Source organism: Cercospora beticola, chromosome 5 (assembly GCF_033473495.1).
Source record: "Cercospora beticola chromosome 5, complete sequence".
NCBI lineage: Eukaryota > Fungi > Ascomycota > Dothideomycetes > Mycosphaerellales > Mycosphaerellaceae > Cercospora > Cercospora beticola.
This window is the reverse complement of record NC_088939.1, coordinates 375,935-401,513: the sequence shown is the minus strand read 5'-3', so window position 1 is coordinate 401,513 and position 25,579 is coordinate 375,935. Positions and strand designations below refer to the sequence as shown.

At 53.4% G+C, this 25,579-nt stretch overlaps 8 protein-coding genes across 8 annotated transcripts; 6 read left to right on the top strand and 2 right to left on the bottom strand.

The window, feature by feature from the left end:
- Positions 1–312: 312 nt before the first annotated feature.
- Positions 313–2,253, top strand: RHO25_007408 (uncharacterized protein; the record flags this gene model as incomplete). Its single annotated transcript, XM_023599597.2, has 3 exons — positions 313–673; positions 721–1,995; positions 2,063–2,253. The coding sequence occupies 3 exons, from the start codon at positions 313–315 to the stop codon at positions 2,251–2,253; spliced, it is 1,827 nt and encodes a 608-aa protein (XP_023448674.1).
- Positions 2,254–2,618: 365 nt separating this feature from the next.
- On the bottom strand, positions 2,619–6,190 carry RHO25_007407 (uncharacterized protein; the record flags this gene model as incomplete). Its single annotated transcript, XM_023599596.2, has 2 exons — positions 2,619–5,794; positions 5,842–6,190. The coding sequence occupies 2 exons, from the start codon at positions 6,188–6,190 to the stop codon at positions 2,619–2,621; spliced, it is 3,525 nt and encodes a 1,174-aa protein (XP_023448673.1).
- A 491-nt stretch (positions 6,191–6,681) lies between these two features.
- On the top strand, positions 6,682–8,706 carry RHO25_007406 (uncharacterized protein; the record flags this gene model as incomplete). Its single annotated transcript, XM_023599595.2, has 2 exons — positions 6,682–6,925; positions 6,986–8,706. The coding sequence occupies 2 exons, from the start codon at positions 6,682–6,684 to the stop codon at positions 8,704–8,706; spliced, it is 1,965 nt and encodes a 654-aa protein (XP_023448672.1).
- An 835-nt stretch (positions 8,707–9,541) lies between these two features.
- On the top strand, positions 9,542–12,179 carry RHO25_007405 (uncharacterized protein; the record flags this gene model as incomplete). The annotated part of the gene is made up of 3 exons (XM_023599594.2): positions 9,542–9,645; positions 9,700–9,884; positions 9,937–12,179. The coding sequence occupies 3 exons, from the start codon at positions 9,542–9,544 to the stop codon at positions 12,177–12,179; spliced, it is 2,532 nt and encodes an 843-aa protein (XP_023448678.1).
- Positions 12,180–13,837: 1,658 nt separating this feature from the next.
- Positions 13,838–16,011, top strand: RHO25_007404 (uncharacterized protein; the record flags this gene model as incomplete). Its single annotated transcript, XM_065602940.1, has 3 exons — positions 13,838–13,850; positions 13,987–14,646; positions 14,693–16,011. The coding sequence occupies 3 exons, from the start codon at positions 13,838–13,840 to the stop codon at positions 16,009–16,011; spliced, it is 1,992 nt and encodes a 663-aa protein (XP_065459012.1).
- A 497-nt stretch (positions 16,012–16,508) lies between these two features.
- On the bottom strand, positions 16,509–18,059 carry RHO25_007403 (uncharacterized protein; the record flags this gene model as incomplete). The annotated part of the gene is made up of 1 exon (XM_023599592.1): positions 16,509–18,059. One exon carries the CDS (start codon positions 18,057–18,059, stop codon positions 16,509–16,511), a length of 1,551 nt encoding a protein of 516 aa, XP_023448677.1.
- Positions 18,060–19,333: 1,274 nt separating this feature from the next.
- On the top strand, positions 19,334–20,880 carry RHO25_007402 (uncharacterized protein; the record flags this gene model as incomplete). Its single annotated transcript, XM_023599591.2, has 3 exons — positions 19,334–20,062; positions 20,113–20,605; positions 20,663–20,880. The coding sequence occupies 3 exons, from the start codon at positions 19,334–19,336 to the stop codon at positions 20,878–20,880; spliced, it is 1,440 nt and encodes a 479-aa protein (XP_023448676.2).
- Positions 20,881–21,956: 1,076 nt separating this feature from the next.
- On the top strand, positions 21,957–25,477 carry RHO25_007401 (uncharacterized protein; the record flags this gene model as incomplete). The annotated part of the gene is made up of 2 exons (XM_023599590.1): positions 21,957–25,098; positions 25,149–25,477. 2 exons carry the CDS (start codon positions 21,957–21,959, stop codon positions 25,475–25,477), a joined length of 3,471 nt encoding a protein of 1,156 aa, XP_023449247.1.
- Positions 25,478–25,579: the final 102 nt, after the last annotated feature.

Genomic DNA, 25,579 nt, shown 5'->3' with positions numbered 1-25,579 from the left:
AGCACTACCAAGCATTGGTCGTCTCATTGGCTTTGCAGCCTCGTGCAATTTTCGCAAGGCTGTTGAACCGAGAGCCAAGACGAGGAGCAGATCAGATGTACGACATGAGCTAGTCCATTTCGCCTAGACAGCGGACACCTGCCAGCCCGACGCCTCCGTTCAGCTGAGGGCCGTCTGTGGCGAATGTTCCCGAAGGCGGAGTACCTATCTTGGGATCGTGATAGAAGACATGGCCCTGCTATAAGGACTGCCGTCGTCGACGATGGTTTGCTGATCAGAAGGTGAGACATCTCTTGCTTCATCTCTCATACAATGAGGTTCTCAACTTTCACTTTGCTTGCACAAGCATGCGCTTTCCTTTCACCAACCCTCGCAAATCCTACTCCCGAGCCACTTGAATTCGTGAATGAATTTGGCGCGCTCGAAGCAATACCTCCTCCCGAGGCAGGGTCACTTGCCCGCAGGACACCTCAGACTGGAGGAGATGTAGCGTGCAAAAATGCACCCAACACGAGAGCTTGTTGGTCGACAGGCTTCACCATCGCCACTGATTTCGACGCCAAGTCACCCAATACTGGACGCGACGTTTACTACGATCTGGAAATCACGAACAGAACCGACATGGCTCCTGATGGCTTCAACAGAATAGTGATGGCCATCAATGGACAATATCGTAAGCCTCCCAGAGCGTGCCTACCACGACAAAGCTAACGATAGTAGCTGGTCCAACACTCTATGCAGAGTGGGGTGACCGCATGATCATCAATGTCAAGAACTCACTGGAACATAATGGCACATCCATTCACTGGCACGGACTTCGTCAGCTCAACACCTGTCAGCACGACGGCGTGAATGGCGTGACCGAATGTCCCATTGCTCCTGGACAGACCAAGCAGTACATTATCCGGTGCACGCAACACGGCACTTCATGGTACCACAGCCATTACTCTGCACAGTATGGCGATGGAATCGTTGGTGCCATTGTCATCAATGGACCGGCAACGAGTAACTACGATAGCGACCTTGGTACTTTGACCTTCACAGACTGGTTCTACAAGACTGCATTCGCGACCAATGTCATTGCGCTTCACAGCACACGAGGCCCTCCAACTCCCGATACCGGCCTCATCAACGGCACGATGAAACGCGATGATGGCGGAGGAGCGTACCACGTCACCAAAGTCACCAAAGGAAAACGTTTCCGCCTCCGACTCATCAACACCGGCATCGACAACCACTTCCACATCTCCATCGACCAACACAACTTCACCGTCATTACCTCCGACTTCGTCCCCATAAAACCCTACGTAACCAAATCCGTCTCCCTCCAAATCGGCCAACGCGCCGACATAATCATCAAAGCCGACCAAGCCATCGGAAATTACTGGCTTCGTGCAGACGTAGGCACAGACTGCGGCCGCAACCTCATGGAAGGCAAAATCCTCAGCATAATCCGCTACGACGGAGCGCCCTCTTCAAACCCCACCCAAGCCGTCTCCGAAATCACAAAATCCACAGGCTGCTACGACGAAACCGTGCGTCCCTACGTAAACAACACCGTCCCCTCCTCCGAATTCAACGCCGTACGCCAAAACATCGAACTAGACTTCAACCAAACCACCACCGCCTCCGGCGGCGCTTTGGTCCAATGGCTAATCGACGGCTCCGACATGCGAGTCGACTGGTCTTACCCAACCCTCGGCCAAGTCCTAGACAATAACAACACCTACGCAGACAAACAAAACGTCATCGAAATCGTACAAAAACCAAATCAATGGACTTTTTGGGTAATTCAAACGAAACAAGGGGATTTTGTCAATTTACCGCATCCGATTCATTTACATGGTCATGATTTTTATGTTATGGGGAGTGGAGAGATGGGAACGTGGAATGGAGATGTTAGTCAGTTGAAATTTGATAATCCGCCCAGGAGGGATACGGCGACGTTGCCGAGGGGTGGGTGGTTGATTATTGGGTTTCCGGCGGATAATCCTGGTGAGTTCTTACCTTTTTTTCCAACATTGCTCATCTGAGAATATGATACTGACGTCTTTTGTTCTAGGCATGTGGCTGATGCATTGTCATATTCCATGGCACGTTGGAGCGGGTCTGAGCATGCAGTTCTTGGAAAGGAAAGATGAAGTCAAGGCAGCTCTTGGGAATCTTGGGGATTACGAGAAGACTTGTGATGGGTGGAGGCAATATTGGAATAAGCCTGGCAGGCTGTATGAGATGGACGATTCGGGTTTGTGAGGTTTCGTACGTTGTAGAAAAGTCCAAGCGATTCATTTACTATTACATTCAAAGTCTGCGTGATGACTCTTTCGGTTTCTAATCTATTGTACAAAGTGTGCAATGTGCAATTTTTTCAATGCATTGAATGGAAGTCACGCGCCTCGTGCACAAGCTGCATCTTCGTGATTGCTGCGTTCAGGCCCGGCCAGGGTAGAAGACAGACTTCTGCTGTCATCCTTTGCTCCAAATCGCACGAGATCCGGACAAGCGCAATATGCCTGCATCAGTGATCATGCCGTCGTTCTTCCATGCGGTCTCGTAACTTCGTGTCAAGTTATGCGATGTCAATTCCTTGAAAGACAAGATCCTCTTCCGATATCCCTTCAATCTGAGTCAAGATCAATCACTTCCACCATCTTCGTTTGCTTGCGGGCCTTGGCTTTCTTCACTGGATGAGCATGGGGCAGCTCAGGCTCGGACTTGGGCGTCATGGCTTCGCTCAAAGTGTCCGGAGTGTCTTCGGCAGCCCCAGTAGAAATCAGGCCAGGCGTCGGCTCGTCTGCATCAAGGTACTCTTCGTACTCCTGCTCAATACGCTTGCGCTCACGAGCAATCGCCTTGGCGTCGCCCGGATCTGCTGCCATTCTCTCAACGCAGTGCGGGCATTCGATGAAGTATGCTTGAGCGACTTTTCCGAAGCCACGCATCTCGAACTCTGGCAGCGAGTCGCCAACGAGCTTCATTGTGTCCCAGTCCAAGCAGTCTTCACAGAAGCCGTTCTCACACCAGCGGCAGCGATACACCATGCCTCCAACATCGCTCGTCTTGCCACCGCAATCCCGGCATTGGTGCTGAGGACAGTGAAACTGGAATGTGGACTTCATCTTCGCCTGCCACTCTTTGTCCAGGCATCCAGTGTGATAAGCTCGAGGGCATCCAGAGCAAGTATAGATCTCGCCGCCGTCCCAGCAACACTGGCAGAACTCTTGGTGCTGGATTGGGGGCTTCTTCTCCTTCTTGTACTCTGCCAAGCGAGGATCTTTGCCGGCAAATGTCGGGACTGCTTCCCAGTCGGCGCAATTCAAGGACTCTTTGTTGATCATGAAGCCATCAATCTCGACTGTAGTGTTCTTGCCGGCACGGCGATCAGCGCGGTTCAAATCCGTCGCCTCCTCAATCTTCTTGTCGAGCTCCTTCTGATGCTTCTTGCCTTCGAACACGGCACACTCAACTTTTTCCATTGTGTTCAACCACTGCTGCTCATCAACCTCATCGACTTCACCGCCCATGAGGGCATCGAGGGGCTTGTCCTTGCACTTCTCGAGTGTCGTCGCCCAATCCCATGATAAAAGTTCGTTGACAGGCACCTCAGGCCTCGCAAGTGTTTGTGCGCCGCGACGAAGGAGCGATTGCAAGGATGCGGTATCGAGATGAGGAGCATCATCTTCTGCAGTCGCTCGGTCGCTCGACTCGCGCTTGCGCTTCTTGGCGGAAGAGTTTTTAGAATGAATGTTGCGCATACTCTCGGTGATCTTGGCTGAGAGGTACAACTTCTTTCGGATGCGCCCCATCATTTGTTCCTCAACTGTTCCGGAAGTGCACAGCTTGTAGATTGTCACCTTCTTGGTTTGTCCAATGCGGTGTGCTCTTGCTTCGGCTTGGAGTGTCACTTGGGGATTCCAGTCTTCGTCCAGGAAGACTACGTCGGTGGCAGAGGTGAGGTTGATGCCAAGACCACCTGCTCTCGTCGATAGAAGCATGACTTTGTAGTCACTCTTCATATCGTTGAAGAGTCGGATGCTCAAGTTTCGCTGAGCACGACTCGTGCCCCCGTCGAGGCGCGCAAATCGGAAGGGACCAGTACTGGTGTTGGCGCCTTTGGTAGCGAAGAGCTCCTCGCACAGGTTCAGCACACGCGTGAAGCCAGAAAATATCAAGATTTTCTTGCCTTGCTTGATAGCAAGTTCTTCGATCAACTTGTCAAGGACCAAAAACTTGCTAGAGGCATTCTTGACGTGGTCACCAATGTCGTATTGCAGTGGAGCGGCACCTGGTATGAGGTAGGGGTGATTGCATGCCTTTCGTAGTTGCATCAGGAGGTTCATGAGCTTCTGCCAGGAATTGCTTCGCTTGTCCACGTCTTGGGTTTCCATAGCTTGTTCCATGATAGCCTTTGACTCAGCCCACACACCGGTGGTGTCAATGTCTTCAGCTTTGGTCAGTGCTTCGCCAGCTTGCTCGAGTAGTGCAAGTTGTTCATCTTGTCCCTCCTGTTTCAAGAGCTCCGCTTCCTTGTCTTGTGCGCCCGCAAAAAGATCGGATAGTGTCGCATTGTCGGCGCGAGTAAGCAGTCTCGTGTACCAGAATCGTTGCATGGGCGTCAACGGCAGATATAGGAGAACCTCTTCCTTTGGCGGGAGACCAAGACTGACACCCGGGCTGGTTTTCATGCGGCGGAGCATGATCAGTTCCAGCAGACGGCGGGCGTCATTCATAAAGGACGTCGATACAGTGCCCTTCGTCAAGTCGAATGCTTTGCGGAATGCGTCGCCAGTGTCATCGGTGAAAACTTCAGGGAGCAGCCAGTGGAGCAGAGCCCACGCCTCCTTCAAATTGTTCTGCAATGGTGTCCCTGTTAGCAGCAGACGGTACTCCGCACTGAGACCTTGCAGCGCAGAAGCAATGTCGGACTTGTCGTTCTTGATTTTGTGTCCTTCGTCGAGCACGCAGTAACGCCATACGAAAGCTCGCTTGAACCAGCCCGCCTCTGCGCAGAATGTCTCGTATGTGGTGACGAAAAGGTCGATCCGATCGTCTGCCTCACCGTTGCTGCGCTGCGGCGCCTTGTCGGAGCGCGTCTTGCGAGACATGCAGTCTTTCATGATGCGTTCTCGCTCTGCTTTCGGGCCATGGAATCGTACCACGTTGATGCCGGGTACCCACTTCTTCGATTCTGCGATCCAGGATGACAGTACACTCAATGGGCATACGACAAGGTTGGGACGGTGTTCACCTGTAGTCGGTTTGTTCTCAGTTAGGTATTGGAACAGTGACAACGTTTGGAGCGTCTTTCCCAGGCCCATTTCGTCTCCCAAGATAGCTGACATGCCGTTGTCGAACATGTGAACGAGAAAAGAGAGCCCTTGCAACTGGTATGGCTTCATCGTTGCCTGAACGCCTGCCGGCTGTTCGTGGAGTTCCACATAGTCAACGATGGCTTGGCGTTCTTCATTTTGCGTGCGTGCTAGCTTGGAAATATAGTTGTTCTGAGGCAGAAGTGGCTCAAAATAGTCTGCGTGAGCCAGAAGGAAGGCATCGCGCTTCGGCTTAGTATGAAGAGCAATGTCTTGACGCACGAGATTTCGTGCTGTTGCGCCGTGACCCTTGGCCGGAGCGCTGGTGTTGGTGTCGGACTTGAGCAGGCGATTTGCGCCTCTCTTCTTCTTGTACGATTTCTTCTGCAATGGAGCTGGTACTACGCGGGAGTAGTCCACATTGCCTCTCCTCGACCTGGCCGGCAATGGAAGTTGCTGTGCAGCAGTCGAGCCCCGCGGGACAGCTGAGTCCATGTTAGTACATGCAATTGAGTGGCGGCGGCACACGAACCATGGATCACGTCCTCTGAAGACAACTCGTCTTCGCTCGCATCGCCGTCCATGGCATCGTCCCAGTCGTCCTGTCCCTCAGACTCGAAACTTGAAGTAGCCCGTGGTGAGCTCAGAGGTGAGGAGCTTGGTGATTCAGCGTAGGACACAGCCGTGGCATTCCTAAGTCCATGGCCGCCGACGGAGGCGCGATTCATTGCGCTGATTGAAGTCAATGACTTTCGAGCGCCAAAGATGGAAAGCAATTGTGACAGCCGGTTCGGTGACGGCTTGGTCACGATGGGAATGAGTTTCCGTCGCTTGGGCGGAGGTGTGGTGGCGAAGTCGTCGAGGTCGACGTTACTGTCCATGGCGGGGAGGAGCTATGGAGCTCGTTCTTTCTTTCTGCTTCAATTGTGATTGATGCCGGGCTTTCACGCGGTGGCGTGCCGGACAGGGGTGGTGAGCGTTTGCGAGGAATGCACCTGCCCGCGCCGGCGATATGCAAGAAAGTGCGCCAGTAAACGATGATGATGCAGGCAATGGGCAAAAAACAACTGCATGCGCTTCAGATCAATTGCCAATGGCACGTGTGAGGGTCAGTGATGGGTGTCATGCAACGGCCGCGCTGCACTTTCGACTTCGACGCGCGACGCGTCCGAGCGCGATGATCTGCACAGGGATGTGCTCCGGCTTTCCAAACCCTAAATTTGAGCCTCATGAACCACTTCATTCATCAGCCCTCCCTCCATCCTTGCGACGTCAAAGAAACATGACATAGCACGCGACCTGGACGAGGAGCTCTCTCGGCGCCTCACGAGAGTAGTTGAATGAGATCCTGCCAAGCGATCGATTCGCAATCATGGCGCGCTTCTACCCACTGTATCCCCGACGAAGCGACGGCAAGCTGGAAGTCATCGCCAAAGGCAAGCGGACGGAACTGAATAGGCCGACGGACGACCAGCTCGATCAGAAGCCGGACAAGAATGGCGTTGCAGACTTCTACCGCGAGGTGCAGCCAGAAGAGCAAAAACACGTCGACTGGCGCAGAAAGCTGGGTGGCATGCTAGCGCGAGAGCTTCAGCATCAGGATAAGTCCGGAGCTGGTGAGTATGTGATAGATCAGATGAACGGGCTGGCTATCTCCCGTGCTTATCGCCAGACAGATAACGGCTACATGCTGGTGACGCTGCCAGAGAACTATCGGCTTTACGAGCACGTCAAGAAAACCGAGCGTGATGGACAGACGGAGGTCAAAAATAAGACGCACACTGGTGGACAAAATGACAGACAGGACGCCTACCTGTACGGACATCCTGCCGGACGGAGGAAGCGGTTTCGTAGCCCGAACGATTTCTTCCCACATCTTCTGTGGCTTTGCACCGACGAGAGTGGTGACCCAGACAACTGTTCCTGCAAACTCTGTTCGCCTGAAGACCTGGAAAACGTTGTACCTGGCGCGAAGACCAAGGTAGAGAGACCAGTCAAGCTTGAGACAGAGTCGCTCGCGACAATGACAGCGCAGCTGAGCGCTCAAAGCGCCAGATCCGTTCCTCCGCCGCAGCGTACACCATCAGCACCACCGCCCCGAACTGGACCATCGCCTCTCCCTACGCCCAAGTCCCAGGATCAGGCGCTCGATCTCAAGTACGGCCAATTTCTATACCGTGCGGGTGAACTCGTCTGGTTCTCACGTGGTCCAGCCTGGGGTATTGGCGTGGTGGTCCGCAGGTGGACGAACATGAACACGCTGCTATATGCAGTTCAGCCCCTGTCCTATCCGGGCAACCACCCCCAAGTCTCAGTCAAGCAGGGTCACAACGAACTTCGGCCCTGGTTGGCGTGGAGTGTACCTAGATTCCTCAACGTGGGCCTCAACGATCAACCGAATCCGCCACGCTACGAGAACGCTGATTGGCAAGGTCTTATGCAAAAGAAGTATGGCAACGGAGATCTCGAAGTCGATGGCTCCATAATGGCAGCCAAGATGGTCGATTGCTCCTATACATTATTGGGAAAGAACAACAGCTCCCGTCCGGAGGCGAACGTTGTCGAAACACACTACAACGGTATCTTCCTCGGCGCAGAGAAGATCTGGTGTGGAGAAAGCGTGCGACTCAGCATTGGTTCTGGCACAGATATCCTGGTGCTGACTTCAATTGTCGAGCGCCAACGCGTGTCGCCCACCAACCAACAACTCGTACAGCAAACTGTGCACCTTGTCGGCGATGTCTACTCCTTGGCGACTGTGCAGCACATGAACCCTGCACTGCCGACACCGGCTGACAACAACCCACATCTGCCTGAGAGGATGAAGAAAGATCTGCAAGTCCGCAACGCGCAGTCTATCAAAGTGAAGAGGACTGCAAGTTATTGGAAGCTCATCAGTGCTCAACAACGCGTGGACCTCAACGACATCAAGGGTCGATGGTACGAAGCCTCCATCATCATGCCCATCCTTCACCCACAGCCATGGCACGACACTTTCACGAAGGGCGAAACTCAGGAGGCCTCGCTGTACATGAACAGTCGTGGAGACTGCCTGAATAGCAATCGCAAGGAAAATTTGCCACGTCTGCCGCGCGAGAATAACCGCAAAGAGACGCGTCGCGAAGCCTTTGGCGCGTCTATACCTCCGCAAACCAAAATCGAGGACGGAGTGCAGCCTCCACAGTCAGACAACGTGGATCCGGGGCTTCAGAGCTCTGAGCCCATCGAAATCGATCCGCGCTTCGATACTACTGCAGATGAATCTGGAGACCATGGGGTGGACACAGGCACTTCGGGATTGGAGGAATTTATGGATCTTGACAACATTGGAAACGAGTCCATGTCAGGGTTTGGACAGAATTACGGAGGTCATGATGCTAATAGCAACTTTTTCTGAGCGTGGGATAGAATGCACGGCTGGGGCGAGTCGTTGCAGTGACGGTACAGTATTCTGCAGTGAGCTCACCGCCGCAGATGAAGGCATTGTAGAATAACTGAACAGCCATAGAGTTGTGCTGCATTAGCTAGCGGTGTTGGAATTTGATGAGCATCGGGAAGTGAGATCCGCGGCACAGCATTAAATGACGCAGCGCACCACTCTTTCCACGAGGCACTCGAACGCCCTTTTTGTACCATCTACGCCAGACATGTGCTCCAACTCCACGAACTTCGAACACATTCCAAATCTGTCGTGCATCGTTAACAGCGAACAACAGCGATTCACAAGGGCCAATCAATCTTCGGCAGCTTCATCGCTTGAATCAGGGTCTTCCACACATTGCATGGATCTCTAGACAAGTTTCCCAGCTGCACACTTCCACCCACAGCATTGCCCATCACCACGCCGCGTCATAGCACCAAACCCCCGACAGCAACACCGCCATCACCACCGCTACATACCTACAACCACCGCCATCTCGACAGCTGCGCCCGCAGCATTGCCTGCCTCGGCCACTGCCCTTCTGCAGACCGCCCAGCGTCATCCGGTGCTGTGGCCACCAGTCACGCGCGCACCCAATACAAGCCGCGCTGTCGCCAGACATCACAGAGCTCTCCGCGTACGAAAAGCCATAGAGGGAGTTGTATCTGCTGTTCGTCCAGCTGCGCCAACGTCGACAGCGGCGGCTGGCTTGCGCTCGCGAGCGTCTGCTCGAGCACCCCGCTCGGCGCAGCTCTTTCGATCACGACAACAACACCACGCGTGAGCGAGTCTGCACTCGACTCTTCCGAAAATGGCCACAGTCCGCCGCTATACCCGAGAAGAACTCATTGCTCTGTCGTCCAGCAAGCTTGTTAGTCGGCCCGACAACCTTCCTGCCATCGAGCAGTGGATAGAGTATGTGTACCTCGAGCAAGACGGCAAGAGGGAGAAGCTAAGGATCGCCCATAGTGAACAACCACAACCTGCAAATCACGAGCGCCACAAGAGCAACGATGGCGCGCTCGGCAAGGGACGACAGACGCGAGGAGGGTTGGCTGGAGCTGCAGCGGCTGAGGGCAGTCCGATGGGCGCATTCAGCACCGGTCGCCCTACCTTGACCTCGAGGGGCAGCACGCTGCGGAATGCTAGTGGCGGTGAGTATTGAGCTTTTGGCGCAATGGGCGAGCCCTCTAACGTGCGGCGCAGATGATGTCTCCTTGGGACCTCCGCGGAACATGTTCCCGAGCAGTAGAAATGTCTCGAAGCTCTCCGATTTCCACGACAAGAACGGTACAGATGCCGCGAACAGTGACGAGCCGGACTCTATGCGCAGCCGATTCTTCTCTGATCGTCAGCTCAATCGCCGTGGACCTGAGAAGGATGGGGCGGATACGAAGGATCGATGGAGTGGTGTTCGTGAGAGGAGACAACAAGGAGAGTTTGAAGACGAGAAGCGAAGCTTCGGCAGACACGACAAGGACAACGACGGCGAGCGCCGCAATGGCTATGGTCACAAAGACGATCCGCGCTGGAGCAGAGAGGACAGACCCAATGGCAATCGAACAGGCGGTGGCTGGCGTGAGCGCGAGGCCGCTCGACGCGATCGTGACCATTATGAGAAGGAGCCCGAGTGGATGGATGACCCGGTCGTGAAGAAGGATCAAGAGCTGGGCTTTACCGCACGAACGCAAGACGATTTCGAGGAGTGGAAGAGACAGATGGCCGGCAAACCGAAGGTGGAGAAAGAAGAGGCTGCCATCACAGAGCCTGCAAGCGTACCTGCAGCAGTGGAGGTCAAACCAACTCTTAAGCTTGATGGTTTCGAGGGTGGTCTCTTCGGTGGCTTCGGTGCTGCGGCAGCAATCACCACGCCCGGCACTATCACCCCTTCGGCAGCGACAGCATCTTCTGGCATCAAAGCGCCTGGGAAGGGCAAGACCAGCCGATTTGCTTCCATGTTCAAACCCGCCGAGCCGACGCCACCGCCAGCTCCAGTCGAAGAGCCTCAGCCGCCACCAGCTGCCAATGGATCTAAGACAGCTGAGGACCAGGAAGGCTTTAATCGCGTTCTTGCAATGCTTGGTGGAACTAAGATCAATCAAGCACCATCTGCACCAGAGTCATCACGAGATCTCACTCCATCGTACGCAGAACCCGTCCCGACGTCACCGCCACCTCCGCCGAAGAGCATGACCTCCGGCGGAACTCTGCCAGGAGGGCGAAAGAGCCGATTCACCGATATGTTCGCACAGGACAAGAATCCTGAGCGGTTGCAGTCACCGCAACAAAGCAGTCCGCCTCTACCCGGCGACAGCGTCATGGCCAACTCACACAGCAGTCTTTCAGATGGTCCTAATCAAATACTCAGCAACAAGCAGCCGGAACGACAGCCAAGCCACTCACAGCTGGCTCGAACACAGGCTCCAGAGTCTACGATGTCACCCGAACCCACTGGCATACCCTTCAATGCACTTCGAGAGCAGCAGCCACGCCCAACATCTGGTCGGCCGAGCGATCTTTACAACAGATTCGATCCGCCCTCACGAGGTGCGGCATCGCCTGATAGAAACATACAAGATCTCCTCGCACAGCAACCACGCCACCGGCCACAAACGACCAGCTCTCAAAGCCAAGATCTCCTCAATCTGCTAAAGAACCCCAAGCCGTCTCGCCCGTCATCACAGCAGGCAATCCCGAGCAATGGCGGTATCGATCAGGTCGAGCTGGAGCGATGGCTTCAACAGCAACAGCCATTGCAACCACAAGGACCAATCCAAACCTTCGCACCGAAGCCGCGCGGCCCACAGCAGCCACCGGGTCTGTTCGAGGAGCAGCTGATGAGAAACTATGGACCTGAGCAACAGCGTCACGAGCAAATGCAGCAACTACAAGAACGTCCACAACCTCGCGCACCGCCTGGCTTCTACAACCCGGAACAGGAGGCGATGCTCGCACAGCAACAACGTCAAGCCCATCAGCAGGCTCAACAGCAAGCGGAGCGAGAAGCACAACAAGCCCAACTTCGCCGCCAGCAGCAGTACGCTGAACTAGCCCAACGCCAGCAGATACAGCAGCAACAGCAGCAGCAGCAGCAGCAGCAGCCCCCGCGGCGCATGTCTGGCCATCCTGCACTGCAGCAGATGCACATACCCCAACAGCACAGCCAGCCGGATTTCCATCAACTCACTTCTCCCGTTGGAGGCGGCGCACCTCCGCCTCCAGGCTTCAATCAGATGCCACGCTACCCTCCTGGTTTTGCCAGTGTGAATACGTTCCCGCAGCAGCGTGAGCAGGCGCCACCTGGATTCAATGCTGGACCAATGTCCCCTCCTGGATTCTTCGGAGGACCTCCCAATCTCCCGCCAGGATTTCACGCCCAGCAGATCAGAAGTCCCACCGAAGTGCCCGGACGTCGGCCGTTCGATGAAGCTTTATACGCGCGGCGCTAGAAGCACAGTCTGCCCTCTTGTCCTCGTATGACACATTTTGGTCATTCATTTATCAAGGACAGTCATTTCATCGAGGATCCGCCATTCTGGGATGTCCCTCGAATCGCTTGGTGGTGTTGGGAGGTCAGTCTCATCGCAGAAGACGGTGAGCCAGTCGTGACAGGGACGATGGAAGCTCACCATACGCGATTCGATGATGGAAAAGCATGCTAGGGAGTGGTAAGACCGAGGCAGTACTGTGTAACTATCATTATGTAGTGTTTATCGTCCTGGATCTGGCGGATCATGAGGACGTAGCACTGGTGAATAAGGTAGCTAGGGATTTGGCATGTAAGACTTTTCCTCTGGCGAGAGCTGTTTCTTGTGCATTTGTTACTTTCCAATAACAACATGCCCACATTACGTTCTCTCGAGAGAATTGGACATACGAAAGCTGGCTACAGAGCATTTTCAATGCTGGATGAAGATTCAATTATGTGGCGACGGCACCGTGGCACGTGTGTGGACTCCGCGCCCTGCAGGGTGCCAGGGTTCGGACAAAGAGTGCTGGAGCCTGGCGGATGTTTCTGCTCATTATTCAGTTTTCCGATGAAGCGGCCGGGGAAGTTTGTTCCATCTTTGGAGCTTGTTAACGCTTTCGTGACTTTAAGAGGTAGGGCTGATCGGGGGCTACATGACTCGTTGCTTGATCATTAGGAAACACGGCTGGGCTCAGTCGTTCGATAGCATAGCTATTTTCCATCTTCAAGTTGGGATTCTCAGCACAGCAAGTTCATGTATGGTGCAGTGTCTCATCAGGCAGGATCATTGCAGTGGCGGGCGGAAAATAGAGGCAGCTTCGATCAATTAAAGTATCGGTGGGTTGGCATTGCGTTTTCTCCCGGTGCTGGAAACTCGTGCAACGACGCGTGTGTCGGGAATGGGAGATGTACGTGCCAGCGCATGTGATTGCATGCAACGTGTTTGACGCAGCAATGAATGCAGAGGTAGGATCGGGGAGGTGCAGTTAATCACGGAGCGTGCCCTAACTAGCTATCGCTGTAGCCCTGCTATGGGTTGATCAGGGCTGGATGAAGTGTGCCGTGATTGAGAAGACGTCATTGGCTAGTTTTATTCTGCCGAGAAAGTGGACATGGGTGATCGAGGGTCGATCGACCGGTCCGCTCAGTGGAGCGGCAAGTTGCGTTTGCAGGTCACAAGAGAAAGGACGAACGGCTCGGTGCAGCATAGCTTTGCAAGAGGAGCAACGGAGTTTCCCGTGTGGTGCATGGAGATTGTTGAAGATTTGTGTTCTGCAAAAGGTAGAAATGGCAGTGGGGAATTCCATATGAAGTTCGCTGGCGCGGTTGTTACATAAGCAGCCCTGACGGGGAACGTGCAAAGCATCGCACTGGCCAAGCGCGTGGTCTTGAATGAGTCGTTTGAACCTCACACCTTGGGCAAACTCCAGCACAGGAAACGACGGACCAGACTGGCACACTTCTGCTCCGCCTGATGTGACCGTTTCTGCCAGCAACGCACGAGAGCCAACGATTACCGACGAGCCATTCACTCGAAACGCGAGCGCGACGCCGAGCTCGCCGGATAGCGGCGTGTAATTAGGGCTGGGGCAGTTAGGGCTCAGGATTGCGGCCGCCACCGAATTGCAGCCAGCCAGGATGCAGTCCGCAGGTGAGTTCGGGAGTAGTGCTGCATCTGCGCGCGCTGCCCTCCCTCGTTCGGGGAGCCAGGCCCATATCATGGCCATGCGCTGCCCTAGTCGCTCGTGCGTGGAGAGGAGAAGACATCCAGCGCTAACTCCCGCCAGCCTATGCCACGTACCCGCACGCACCGGGAATCATGTCCGAGAGGGAGAATAGCAGCAGCAACAGCAGCAGCGTGCCCAGAGACCCCAAGCGGCGGCGAGTGGACGATGCGGCCGCGGCGGAGGGAGCTGCTGGATCCAACGGCGGCGCTGCAGACGCCTACCCTCCGTGGCACGATGCATCCCAGAATCATCACGCAGCCTCGTCATCCGCAGCAGCAGCTCCCGTACCAGCACACCCATTTGCCCCAGCGCAGGACGTTTCGGCGTATGCGGCATCGGGAGCCGAGTACAATCACAGCAACCACCACCCGCCTCCGCCTCCTCCCCAGGGCTTGAGTGAGGGCTCGCACTGGCAGCACGCCGATCCAGCGACTTATCCCGAATTGGCCCAATACTCGCATCAACCCTATTTCTACCAACAACAGACCTCTACCGCTGCCAACGCTGGTCCGTGGCCTGCTACAAGTGACTCGCAGTCCCACGCCGGCCTGCCTTCTGCTCCGACAACCACTCTCTCGAGAGGAGAGTCGTCGGCCTCAACAACGATGCCGTACTTTCCATCGTCTACTGCCGGAACTGCTGCCGCGATATCCGAAGCCCTCGATGCCTCTACACTGAACTACTCGGAAGGAGGCAATGCTGCCCAGTATCAGGCATACGGTTCATTAGCTCGTCCATTTTCGTGACATCCTGCTGACTATGACAGGCGCCGCTGGCTCTGGTGCACTGCACAGAGATTCATCGTCCTTCTACTTCGACGACGCTGGCATGCATTTGAAGATCCAAAGTCTACCCATTCTCGACAATCTGGCCACTCAACTCATACATACCATCTCGAAAGCAAGCTATCCACAAATACAAGACATGATGCGGAGCGACGGCTCCGAGGACGGCCAAGCATATCGGACGCTGAAGAACCTGTTCGATCAAACCCGAAAAGTATACAGTCGCGAGACACCCTTCATCGATGCCATTGCAATACAAATGTTCCAGCCCACGCAACAAGAGATCATCCGCAAAGCCAACATCGCAACCTTCATTTCGAGCATACTAGGAGCACACGATGTCAGCTTCTTCCACCTGAACGAATTATTCATGGAGACATTTGTGCCGCTTGGTCACCGCCTGTTGAAATGGCAGGGAGCGATATACCTTGAGCTCAAGACTCAAACATTTATATCTGCCCTTATGAATAGTGATGGAAACCCCGAAGAGATGCTCGAAGAACTCTTCCCGCCAGACCTCGACGCCCAGATCTTAACACGGCATCCCGATGCACCAAGTCTATCTCCCAGTGAGCAGGACTTCATCGATCGAAGTCGAGCTCGCAAGAGCTATCTTCTCGCTGAACCGAGGACGGAGGAGAATCTGCGAGAACTGCCCAAGAAATATCAATGGGGTGATTTTGTGCGGGAATTCGCGTCATGCATTACGAAGAACGTCGACGGCATCATGAACGTACCCGCTCGTTCTCAAGCCACTGCAAATTCCAAAGGCGCAAATGCAGAGATCAATGGCCAAGCCGGGAGTGCCGCCAATTCCGCACTCGCCGCTGTACAAGGTCTCGCAGTCAACGGCAAAGCTGGCGATGGCGCTGGAGGAAAGAAAGGTGCAACTGCTGCCTCAACAGTCCGCCAACCCTGGACAAAACCAGAGGAAGACGCTCTGCTTTCTGGCCTGGAGCGCGTCAATGGTCCCCACTGGTCACAAATCCTCGCATTGTACGGGAGAGGTGGTTCAGTCAGCGAAGTTCTCAAAGACAGGAATCAAGTGCAACTTAAAGACAAAGCTCGGAATTTGAAGTTGTGGTACCTGAAAACTGGCAAAGAAGTTCCACCTGCTTTGCGCGGGGTCACTGGCGAGTTACGGAAACGTGGTGGTGCTAGAGCGAGAGCTGCACTTGGCATCACCGATGATGATCAAGCTGCTGGCGGCGGTGGCCCCGATGAAGATGTGGAGATGAATGAGGGCGAAGCTGATCCTGAAAAATCTGGTAGCGGGAAAAAGAAAAAGGCAAAGAAGTGACGGAGCACATTGTCCCAGTCATGAAAGTCAACGAGATCAAGGTACCCGACGTCCTGTAACGAAGCATTGGCCAGGGCACAGGAAAGATACGCGCGTGCCGCGGATACTACTGTACCAAAAGCTCATTCGCCAAGGAGAAGGTTTCATGCGATGCAGCCTGGAAAACACCTTCCTGTATTAGCCCTGAGGGCTTTGTGGAGGGCTACAGAAATCCTTTTGATCGGATCTGGAATCTGGAGGTGAGGTTGATTGTATCCACTCAAAACTCTATTGAGGAGGTAGGGCTTCGTTGCCCTAAACATCCGGTGGGGCTGAAGCATATTACCTCCTCCGGGAAGAGGGGAGGGCAGGGATCTTTGTCACGACACAAGTGACTGGCGTATGGAGGTATACTGTACCAATTGTGTGAAGTCAATTTAGATTGATGGATGTATGTGATATACAATGTAATAAGATATACGAGAGCTGATTGCTTGTGTCCGGTCCAGTCTGTCTCATCACTTCCTCGCCGTCGGATTCCAACTCGAATACCGAATCATCTGCCTCGCATGTCCATACAATCCCATAGTAGCCATGAGTACCAAGTATGGGACATAAATGATACAAAACACCACCATATCCCACCAACTCGTAAACTCCGATCGGACTTTCTCTGTGAAATACAATGTGTAAATCAAAGCAATAATCGTCGCGAACAAGAACCACTCTGCCATCGGATACCGGAAAAACAGCAATTTGACCAGTTCCGCAACGTTGGATGGCCAGCCGACGATGATGAAACTGAGTAAGAGGCAGGTATGTATCGTGACGAGATAATAGCTGATTTCTCGAACGGCGAGCAAAGAAACGATACCATATCGTTCATCGAAATCTCTTTTCTTCCCATCCGGAGGATTCGTCCAAGCCAGCGACTTATGTTTCCAACTCGCCTGCGTCCATCCTTGAGCCCATCGTAATCGTTGCTTCCAAAAAGCTTGAAAAGTATTAGGAGCCATCTCAAACGAACAAACATTCATATCATGCACAGCTTTTTTCCCCTTTCCATAAGCTCGCAGCGCAGAATCAATATCTTCCGTCAACATATCCCCGTGCATTTTATGTTCTCGGAGAAGAGGAGCTTTCCAGTATCCGTTGCTACCGCAAAAGAGTCCGAATCCGAACATTCGGCTTCGGCCGGGATGGGATATGGCGTAGATTTTATCGAATTCGATGGCGATCATGCGTGCCCAGAAGGATTCGGAGGTGTTGTAGACTATGCAGCGGCCTTGGACGATGTCGACAGACGAGTCGGAGAGGAAGCGTTCGGCGGCCCAGCGGGGGTTGTGGGGGTGAGGGCAGTGGTCGCTGTCGAAGATTCCGATGATTTGGGCGGTGGAGCGGAGAGAGAAGAAGTAGTTCAAGTTGTCGGCTTTGGATTTGGAGCCGGGGACTTTGATGACTTTGAGGTTTTTGTACATGGTGGGGAGTTGAGCGAGTTCGGTTTCGAGGGGTTCGATGGGTTTGGGGGTGTTGTAGACGAGGTTGATGCGGAGCTTTTCTTTGGGGTAGAGGAGCTCTTCGCAGGCGTAGAGGACTTGGTTGCGGATGATTTCTTGTTCGTTGGGGAGGTATGCGACGATGACGATGTCGATTGTGGGGAGATCTTTGACTGTTCCGTTGAGGTCGCTGGGGAAGAGGCCGCTTTCTTCTACTGCGATGGCGGCTTTGCGCGCGTCTCGCACCGGTGTCAGGCCGAGGAATGATTCTACTACGCAGCATGCTGCAATGTAGAAATTCGCTGACATGTAGAAGAAGTAGAAGACCTTGATTGCTGCTTCATTGCAGAAGCAGAAGATGGCTGTTGTGACTATGAAATATGTAGAGACCAAGAAGAAAGGTGTAGTGTCCAGTAGCCAGTCCGAGAATGCCAGCGTTCCTGCTCGGATCTTGTTCGCTACGGTTGTGGTGGCAGCTGAGATGATTGATTTGGCCGATGTTTTCGAGGCTTGCGACTGCGAGCGGGCAGCATCGTGCTGGCTCACTGGTAGGACGTTCTGGAACGAATGCATCGTTGTTCCTGTTCAAGATCTGCACGCTGTTATGAGATGTGTTGGGACCAGGTGATGAGGGATGCTGCCAGCAGCACCGCGCCAGGCGATTGAGGACGGAGAGATGAGAGATAGGTGAGGTGAGAGTGAATAGCAGTACCTGCATGCATATGCGTCAAAGCGAAATGCTACATCGCCGGATCAACTGGGATATCAATCGTGTCAATTAGGATGACGATCCAGTCGCATGGCTCATCGCACGACAGGTTCGGCATGTTCATCATTGTCTAGATGCACCAAGATCGTCCATGCTGCCCGCCCTCGACTCCGCATCGGCCTCGAGGCTCGATACTGAGCTGGCACCATCGACACAGGCTGAGCCGAGTAGTGGAGGAGGTGAGGTCAGGCGCATCCTTCCAGTGGGTCTTGAGGCTGCAGAAGGAACGTGGCGGCGCAGGTACACACTTGTTTTGCGATGGTTTGGGCGGTTTGAGACACTTCTGCCGTGTTGACGCGAGAATGAAGGACGGAGACGGGACGTTGTCGAGAGGAAGCAGCAAAACGCGTCGTTTCGGCCTCAGGCTGCAGGCCGCTTGACGACCATCTCAACTTGGACTTCAACTCGCTTTTGCATGCACGCCCAGTCCATCAACATCATCAGAAGGCCGTCGGATCAAGAAGCATCTACGAGAGTCTGAATCTCTTCCCACAGACTCCTTCGAGCGCCAATGTACCATCCTCGCAAGCCGCAACGAACTCATGTTGTTTCAAGTCATACCCGGTAGCTTCAATGAAGCGTACCAAACTTCGCCCAAAACCACGTCCATTCTGTCATCATTATTTTCCGCAGACGTGACATTTGTCTCACCACGATCGAAGCTTGCCAGCGAGTACTGGACTCCGCAGACCATGTCGACCACAATCGGACCTCGCGTACCCGGGCATAGCCTCAGCGCGTGACAGCGACTTGGCAGAGGCTGGAATTCCGCGAGACATGCTAGACGCACGGATCGATGGCCCACATGCTCGTGAGCAGCATCCCGCGATCAGTCTGTTGAGCTGCAATGCTCAGCCTGCCATACGCGAAGTTTGCATCTAGAACTCGTGGCGGGCTTCCTCTCCCACAGGACGATCCAGCGACTCCCAGTGGCCACAGGTCGACGGCCCAACTCCTCTGCTGAAGCATTCAAATCATATGTCGAAGGCGCTAATCCTTGCTTACGCCGATGCCCATGGCACTTGACGACACCAGAACGAGTCCCTCGAGAATGGCGACAGCAGAGACAACAGCCAAAATGGCGCCAAGTGATTCCACCAAATTCGAAGAAAATCTCGACCACAATACCACAAGCATGGAGAAGTCTTCCGGCAGCAGAGATCGGTCTTCGTCGAATTCTTTCAGCGCAGGTGACGACTCTGCTGACGTTCCAGCTCTACGTAAAACTGGCGCTGCCGGTATCATCCAGGATGTCTTCGCCGTTGATCGATCAAAGCATCACGTTTATATCACTGGCCTTCGCGGAGTACTGGTCATTCAGAGCTTCATGTGGACATTCTTCCAGACATTCATACCAACTCTGGTCTCGAGAGATACGCCTGGTCCGGTCTATCAGGATCTATTGAGAGAAATCCTCAGTGTGCCTTTATGGAATCAGAGCCTCGTATACAACTTCTTCATCATTCTTTCCATGAGAACTATAGCTGTGTCATTTCTGACGAACCCTACGGGACAGTCATACGCTGCAACTATCATTCGCCGCAATGTGAGAATGGTAGTCATCTTGTGTGCCGGATCTGGACTGGCGACTCTCATCTTCTCTCGCATAGGAGTGGAATATATCAACGAGTTCAAGCAGAAGCTACCAAACGAATCTATCGTGACACCGACGACGGTTTACGATGGTGGAGCCGCATTCAATTCGCTGTTCAACCTCTTTTGGTTGACCTACGATCACTACAAACAGGCAGGCAATATGTTCTGGCCCACGGCAACACTTTGGGTTCCTTCCATCATCTACTTCCAGGTAGACAACTCCATTCACATCCACAGAGCATCATGGCTAACGAACTTTAGTCATATACTGTCTACTTTTTAATGGTCATTCTGCCCTTCGCGCGACCAAAATGGCACATTTCCGGCCTAGGCCTTTTCGCCTTGGGTTCTTTCTGGATGGGTTACTGGGGCTGGTACTCGGTGACGGGACTGATCTTCGCTGACCTGGCAATCAATGCAACACTGAAGGTAGAGTTGAAAGCAGGCCTGAAAGTCCGCGACGACTGGAGAATACCTTACGCAGCTATTGCTCCAATGCTTTTCGCAATCGGAATCGCTTTCAAGTATGCATTTATCGTGCGGCCGCAGTACATGGACAAGCTATTGGTGCTGCATCCATACTTGGACATCTCCACCAGATACTCGCCTAGCACGACCGTTGAGGCTGGGCCGTATGCTCGACTGGACGACTGGTTTGTCATCACCGGTATTCTGCTCGCACTTGAGCTTTTCGAGAATGCGCAGTACTACCTTTCATTCAAGCCACTGGTGTACTTGGGAGAGAGATCATTCAGTATGTACCTTCCTCGTGATTTCAGCGGCTTCGCATCTTGCTAATACTGGCACATAGGCATTTTCGTCGCGCAGTGCATATTCTTCTGGACAGGAGGGATAAAGCTTTGGCTGGTCCTCCACGACGAGAGAGGCCTCTCTACAGCAAGTGCCAATGGCGTGGTCTTCCTTGTTGGCTTCCTGGCTGTGTCTGTATTTGCAGAAGTGTTCTTCCGACTGATCGATGCACCTTCAATCTGGTTGGCCAAGAAGACTTACACATGGCTAGTGGATTGATCTGTAAAATGTGTTCCGCTGGTTGGAATCAGGCGGCACGGCAGGCGTTGTGTTGCCAGCTGAATGTGCATCAAATTTTACATCAATATTTCAATCGCCCACAATCGAAATCAAACTTTCGCCACTGCCCTTGTTGACACTTGACATTCTGTTCTCACCACCAACATGCGTTGTACCTTGCAGCTGCGGCCACGTCGTCGCCCTGCTTCTTATACTTGGACCTGCATTGGCCTGCTGTGTTCCTGCATTTGTCGCTGCAGGGGCGTCAAATGGCTGGCCATATGCTGCCTTCCCACGCGTCTTCTCCAGCTGACCACAATCTCCCTCACCCGCGACTTCAACACCGAGAATCTGCTCTATGCATCAGCAAGGTCCTCACACAGCACACCGTATCCGTGAAAATCGATCGACATCAGCGACCTGTCATGTGCCGCGTTGCCACTCTGGTACCCGCAGATTGAAGATAATACATCACGTCACGCCTGAAACACATCAGCCTGCCAACTGAGTATCGTGAGGCTGTGAAGCAACGACAGGAAGGATAGACTTCAGACACTTCGCTAGTCTATGATCCAGTCAGTATGAGCTCAAGCGGGACATAGGCGGCCTCAATATTGGACGAGTTCCTGGTCGGATGATTACTGCTGGCGCAACTGAGACATACGCCAACGATGTCTCTGGCACCACCATAATTCAAATGCCACGAGCACGAAGTGATGGTTACGGTCTCAGTCCCGCGAAACAGACTGTTCCTGCGCTAGCCTGATGCTCTGAGCTCAGTACCTCGATCGTGCTATGCCATATGGCTGGCATTGGCGAGGTTGGCCTTCCCCACATCGTTGAAGAATGATACTCGGATCCTGCGTCTGCTCGCCGTTTTGCCTATTCCGAGAAGCATCATCATCATCTGGACAGCTGTGGCTTACTGTCACCTGGTTGCCACGAGTGGATGCTGGGAAACTGCATGGGACCCAGATCCTCGTCTCAGCGTTCTGAAGAAACGTTACTCCTTGCTCATAATCTTTCTTTTGTCCCTCTATATCGTCACGTGTGGCGAACGGCCAGCAACGATCAGTATGCTGACCACTCTAGCAATTCTCTTCTTCTCACAGGTGGTCAGCAGCAGCGCGCAAAACGTCACATCATCGAGCGATTGCTCTTGCGGATTTCGGGACCCAAGGACGCAGGAAGTCTTCACCGAGTCGATTATACTGTACTTCAACGAAACACAGTCTGTCGATCAGCATGTGTTCGAAGTGCGCAGCTTTCGTAACAAAAACCAGCGAGGATGGAATACCATATTCCCGCAAGGCGCAAGTCCAGTCAATATTCAATTTGGCAAGAATGCAACGTGGGAATGGCAGGAGGATTTGAACACAACAACACCGAGCATGCAAATGATTCTGGATCCTCCCCTTCGATACGATCACCTTTCAGTTGGAGCCGAGCTTCGTTCCATGCGTCGAGACATTCAGTATGGCACTTTTCGCAGCGAGATGCGATCCGCGCAGCCGTGGGCTGGAGGCAGTGCAATGTCGATGTACGTCAAGTACAACAGCTCACAGGATGTGGAGCTCGATCTACTCAGCATGAACAATGCCAGCCTTGCTCGGGTCATGCAGACTGTAAATGGCGAATATCCATCATATGGCCTCGCGGTCAACTACACCGACATCGAAAACGGTACTGCACCTGGCTTCCCTCCACGATCGCCGTGGGACTTCATGGAGCTGCAATTCGATTGGAACGAGACAGTTGTGGACTTCTGGATCAACGGAAATAATTCTCGACATATCACAAAAGATGACAGAGCTATACCAGAGACACCTGGCACTTTCTACTTCAGCCACTGGTCAACTGGCGATCGAAACTATATGCAAGGACCACCACTGAATGGCTCCTATGGCAGCGTGAGATGGATCCGTGCCTTCTTCAACAGCTCATTGATGACAGGTTCCGATCATAGCGCCTACGACAAGAGATGTAGTACTGCAAGACAATGCTCAATTGACGATATCTCTCTGCGCGGCTCAACAGAGTATTCTCGTGCCGCTACACGTCCATGGAAGGCAACACTACGACAGCGCGGGCTGCGTGACGCAGCTGGATTCGTTGCCGCCGCTTTCAGCTTCTTCGGTGCTGCAGCCATACTGAATGCACTGATTCGACGCGGGCCTTGGTACAAGCTGAAGAAAGTCGAGATCCCAGGCACGAAGCGACACTCCACGAATGCACTGAGAAGGTCTCTGCGAGACTCGCTCGGCTCCAACATGGGTATGGCATTTCCACGCCCGCTTTCGACTCAGGCTCCGTACATGACCTTGGGCAGTGCCACCGCATCTGGATTCGAGACACCAGCACCGGGCTACACCTCTCGAGGCGAGAACCACGTACCATACCCATTTCTATACTCTTCCCAAGGCGACTCTGGGTCCGCGACACCGCTTCCTGCATATGATTCAGGACAGGGAATGCTTACACCAGCTCGGAGTGTTAGATCTGCGAATGGTCGCTGGATGCCTGGCCACTCTCGAAGCTCCTCTAGTCCACTTCCACGAGCTCAGGATTCGCGTGGAACGCCTGACAGTGTATTGCTTCCTGCATCGTCGGAACATCCTGCAGTCTCTCTTTTCGCCGATCCTTTGCGAGAAGATGAGGCTGAAGATGACTTTGACTCACGTTCGAGGGCGTCTTCCGATCTTGTTGGTGCCAGTGACACCCGCAGAAGCTCGATTGGTTCTTCCTCCGGCAGCCCTCGAGAACAAGCCTTTCGTCAGCTCACTGGAGAAGTAAGTCCGTACCACGATGACGACGAGGATCGTGATGAGATTCGCCCGCTCAGCCCAGTCAGAGGCTTCAGCCTTTGGCCTCCGCCACCTCGTGGCTGGGCTGAAGACGGCCATATGACCGGAGACAGCAAGCGCATGAGCTTCATGGATCTCGATGATGCTATTCCAAAACGCGCGAGTCATAAGAGTCTTCGTAGTATCAGAAGTCACAAAAGTCTCAAGGAGAAGTTCCCCTCGGTTGAAGTGCCAGAGGCACCCAATGACATTTCCATGGGGAAGATCATGAACGAGAAGACTGGTGTGCCCGATGCTCTCACTGGAGCTGCGACGGCCGAGCCTGTCAAAGAGCAGCTTCCGCAGGCACCAAAGGTCCCGCAGACTCAACAGCGCATCGACTATCTGGCCGGCCTCGTCGCTATCTCGTGCATCATGGTCACCGTGCGGCATTTTGCACTTACTTTCTGGCCTTATATCGTTGAAGCTCAAGGTTCCACGATGCACTTCGCAGCTGACAGGACATTGTCGTACATTTTCGGCCCCTACATTCTCACTCCTCTGTGGATTGGGCCTTTCTTCGTCACCTCTTGTCGCTTTCTGGCTCAACGATACCTCAAGACTGGCAAATTTGAAGACATTGCGAACAAGATGTTGCTTCGTGCACCACGAATGTTGATTCCAGTCTTCATCTTCATGACTCTGACATACTTCCTCTTATCTCTGGGCTTGACCGGACGACTGGAATGGCTTCCTAGTGTCAGTTACAGCGTCTGGCCATATGTCGTGCCGCAAGGCAACTTTGGCATCTTCCTCAACCAGCTGGTGGAGCTGAGCTACATCATCCCAAACAACCCACCTGAAGTAATCAACAATTACTGCGTCGGTGTCCTATGGACTATCCCCGTTCAGCTTCAATTCTCTTTCGTGGTTCTCCTAGCAACAGTCCTGATCAAAGACATCAAGAAACCATGGAAGCGCATGTCGTTCTACATTTTCAGCATCGCCATGGGCTGGTATGGATCAAGCTGGTCTGCATGTCATTGGCTTGGTCTGATGCTCGCTGATGTGGACATCACTTACGACTGGAGACGTAAAATCCAAGCTCGCGCCTGGGTACTCTACCCAACTTTGATATTCGCGACCATCCTTACACTCGCCACGCCACTGGTACTGCTTTTCAACTCTGCGTTCTACTACTTTTCTTTCATGTCATGGGATAACGCGATACATCCGGAAACTACGACTGGCAGGCCGGTATATCAGACAATACCTTCGATCTGGTATGCATATCCGGAATACTTCGCGCCGACGTTTGCGCATCTTTCCTTTAGTCTCGGATTACAGCTTATTGTTGAGCTTTCTGTTTGGGTTCAGAAGGCTTTGAGTATCAAGCTGGTGACCTTCTTCCACCCGCACATCATGACATTGTACTGTAAGTGACGGCATATCTCTGAGTCGTGAAGCTATACTAACTGCGATCAGTGCTGCACGGCTTCATCTTCTGGAGTCTTGGTGCATACGTTGCTGTCTCTATGAGTGATCTGGGTCTCCCTTACTGGGCGATCCTATTGATCACAGCAGCAGTGTGCTATGCTTGTTTACTGCTTGTGACAATTGTCATTACGCCTTTGATTGAGTTTGCGACAAAAGGAGCAACCAAGAACATCTGGCGTTGGGCTACAGAAGAGCCAGTCCCTCACAGAAAGACGACTGCGCCTTTCAACAAGGAACTCATCATGGGTAGAGCACCTGCAGAAGGCGAGCCGGACGTCATTCAAGCAAGACGGCCGTCAGCCCGCTCAATAGCATGACAGATCTGTTGTTGAGCGAAGGAGAATACATTTAGTGTGATTTGACTTGAAGCGTCGTCTTGCACATAAGCCGTACATCTGTGGTAGCATTGCAAAAATAGC